The 1976-nt window shown below is 36.6% G+C and overlaps 1 protein-coding gene across 1 annotated transcript; it reads right to left on the bottom strand.

Annotated features, from left to right (window-relative positions):
* Positions 1–379: 379 nt before the first annotated feature.
* Positions 380–1142, bottom strand: LOC126748156 (uncharacterized). The gene is made up of 2 exons (XM_050457188.1): positions 812–1142; positions 380–750 (listed from the first exon to the last, which is right to left on the bottom strand). Exons 1-2 carry the CDS (start codon positions 1140–1142, stop codon positions 380–382), a joined length of 702 nt encoding a protein of 233 aa, XP_050313145.1.
* Between the last annotated feature and the right edge of the window lie 834 nt (positions 1143–1976).

Here is a 1976-nt window from a genome sequence, read left to right as displayed (position 1 = left end):
TACGAGAAACTCCTTTCTCAGTTTCTTTTATTTTAGGGATTGGAATCATACCCTCAGGACTAACAATTTTAAAGCTTACCTCTGAATCTTTTGATGTACCTGGTTTGGAAATATCAATTGGTTCTGGAGTTTTTTCTTTAACTAAATTAATTTCCGATAGTTGTGTTTCATTCATAGTTTCACTATTATTGTTTTTAGGTGGTAGGTTTTCATTTTGTTCAATATTTGTTGTTTCGGAAGGCAAAAAGTCTGCATCAGTGAAAACATCCTTATTAACTGGCCAAACTTACACTTTTAAAAAATCCATTCGTGGCAGTAAGCGGTGTAGCTGCTCTGAGGTAAGCTACATAAAATAATTTAGTTATTTGTTGTAAGGTAACTACACGACCAGGATTAGCTCTAAGCCATTTGCGTACTTCTTTAGCGTAATAGGTAGCCGATGGGTGCAATGGGGAGGGTAGCAGATCAAAATAACTCCATGTTTCCTGGCGTAATTAATAACTTCCAGCTTTTTTGTGTGGGATGAATGTCCATCCAAAAGAAGCAGAATTGGTCGGTCTTTTGAGGGCTTGGCAAACGCTTTAATCATTGGTTTTATTAAAGCTACATCTAGAGCTTGTAGCCGATGGGTGCAATGGGGAGGGTAGCAGATCAAAATAACTCCATGTTCCCTGGCGTAATTAATAACTTTCAGCTTTTTTATGTGGAATGAATGTCCATCCAAAAGAAGCATTGGTCGGTATTTGAGGGCTTGGCAAATTCAACAAATTTTTTGAACCAAATAAAGGATACATTTTTACCATCCACTCACTATCATTTAGCTCTACCCAACCGCCAGGAACAATTTCATCCACGAAAGCTTGTTGCATTTTTTTTCTACCAAATATAAACATGGGAGGCATGTATGCTCCTGAAGCCGAAAAGCATATTTGAACAGTGACGGTCTCACCCCTCTCCCCTGACGTCAAGGCTCCGACTTGTCTTTTCCCTTTAGTGGCAATAATTTTAGACATTCCCTTTGGATTAACTGACACTCCGGTTTCGTCCACATTAGAGATTTTATCGGCTGTCAGTTGATATTTATCTACAGTTTCGATAAGTAAGTTAAAAAAATTACCTACAGCCACTTTATTAAACCCCATTGCTCGAGCTCCAGATGTTGCTTCTGATGAAAGTTGATGATGTGTTCTGATTGAAAGTTCTGGATGTCGACGCAAAAAACTCTGCATCCAATCCCAGCCATGGCAAGTTTTTTATTAAACGGATGATCAAGTTCACATCAACGCTTGCATTCAGCCATCGTTAATCCAAACAATCTTTTTTCCATGTGCATTAAATAATTTGCAAGGTCTTGTTTCTGATCAGGAGTGAATATTGCCTTAAATCGTCCCAAAGATTTAGTAACACAATACCCGGAATTTTTTGCCTAGCTTTTTTAACGTGACGCTCTAATGTAGATTGAGGCACATTAAAACTGGTAGATGCTCTGTAGTACCCTATTTTGCTATTACAGCATTCTGCATATTGTCCGTGGACTATTCGTGTCGGTCAGAATAGCGGTTGTACTTAAACACCATCTGAAAATAATAATTATTATTATTGTTTTATATCGGGCGGGTAAAATGGGGTAGTACCCCATTTTGCCCTACCCGTTATGCCCCAATGCACATTTTGAGGTTAGGTATATTTTTTTCTCTGTTCGATTAAAAAAATTACTAAACATTTTTACACAGAAATATGCCTAAATGTGTATAATTTCTTAAGTGTTGAAAATTGATGTACAAATCAAGAGGACTGTAAAGTGTAAATATAGTCCCCAAATGCTATTGACGCGTAATGGTACCCTCGTTATCCATCTACGCGGTGATGACATTTCAATTTTAAGTTTTTGCTTTAGTATTCAATAAAGCATAGTTATCTGTAGAAAAATATTAAAATATTTAATGATTTAGAAAATATACATTTAAGAATTATGT

The sequence above is a fragment of the Anthonomus grandis genome, chromosome 22, assembly GCF_022605725.1.
Source record: "Anthonomus grandis grandis chromosome 22, icAntGran1.3, whole genome shotgun sequence".
Taxonomy (NCBI): domain Eukaryota; kingdom Metazoa; phylum Arthropoda; class Insecta; order Coleoptera; family Curculionidae; genus Anthonomus; species Anthonomus grandis.
The sequence above is the reverse complement of the archived record's forward strand: the minus strand, read 5'-3'. Positions and strand labels throughout refer to the sequence as shown.

Bases quoted from the DNA above. Each gene is read 5' to 3' on its own strand.
- LOC126748156 (XM_050457188.1), bottom strand. From the start codon at position 1,142: ATGGGGTTTAATAAAGTGGCTGTAGGTAATTTTTTTAACTTACTTATC. The intron at 751-811 runs GTGAGTGGATGG...GAATTTGCCAAG, and splicing joins TTGGGTAGAGCTAAATGATA to CCCTCAAATACCGACCAATG.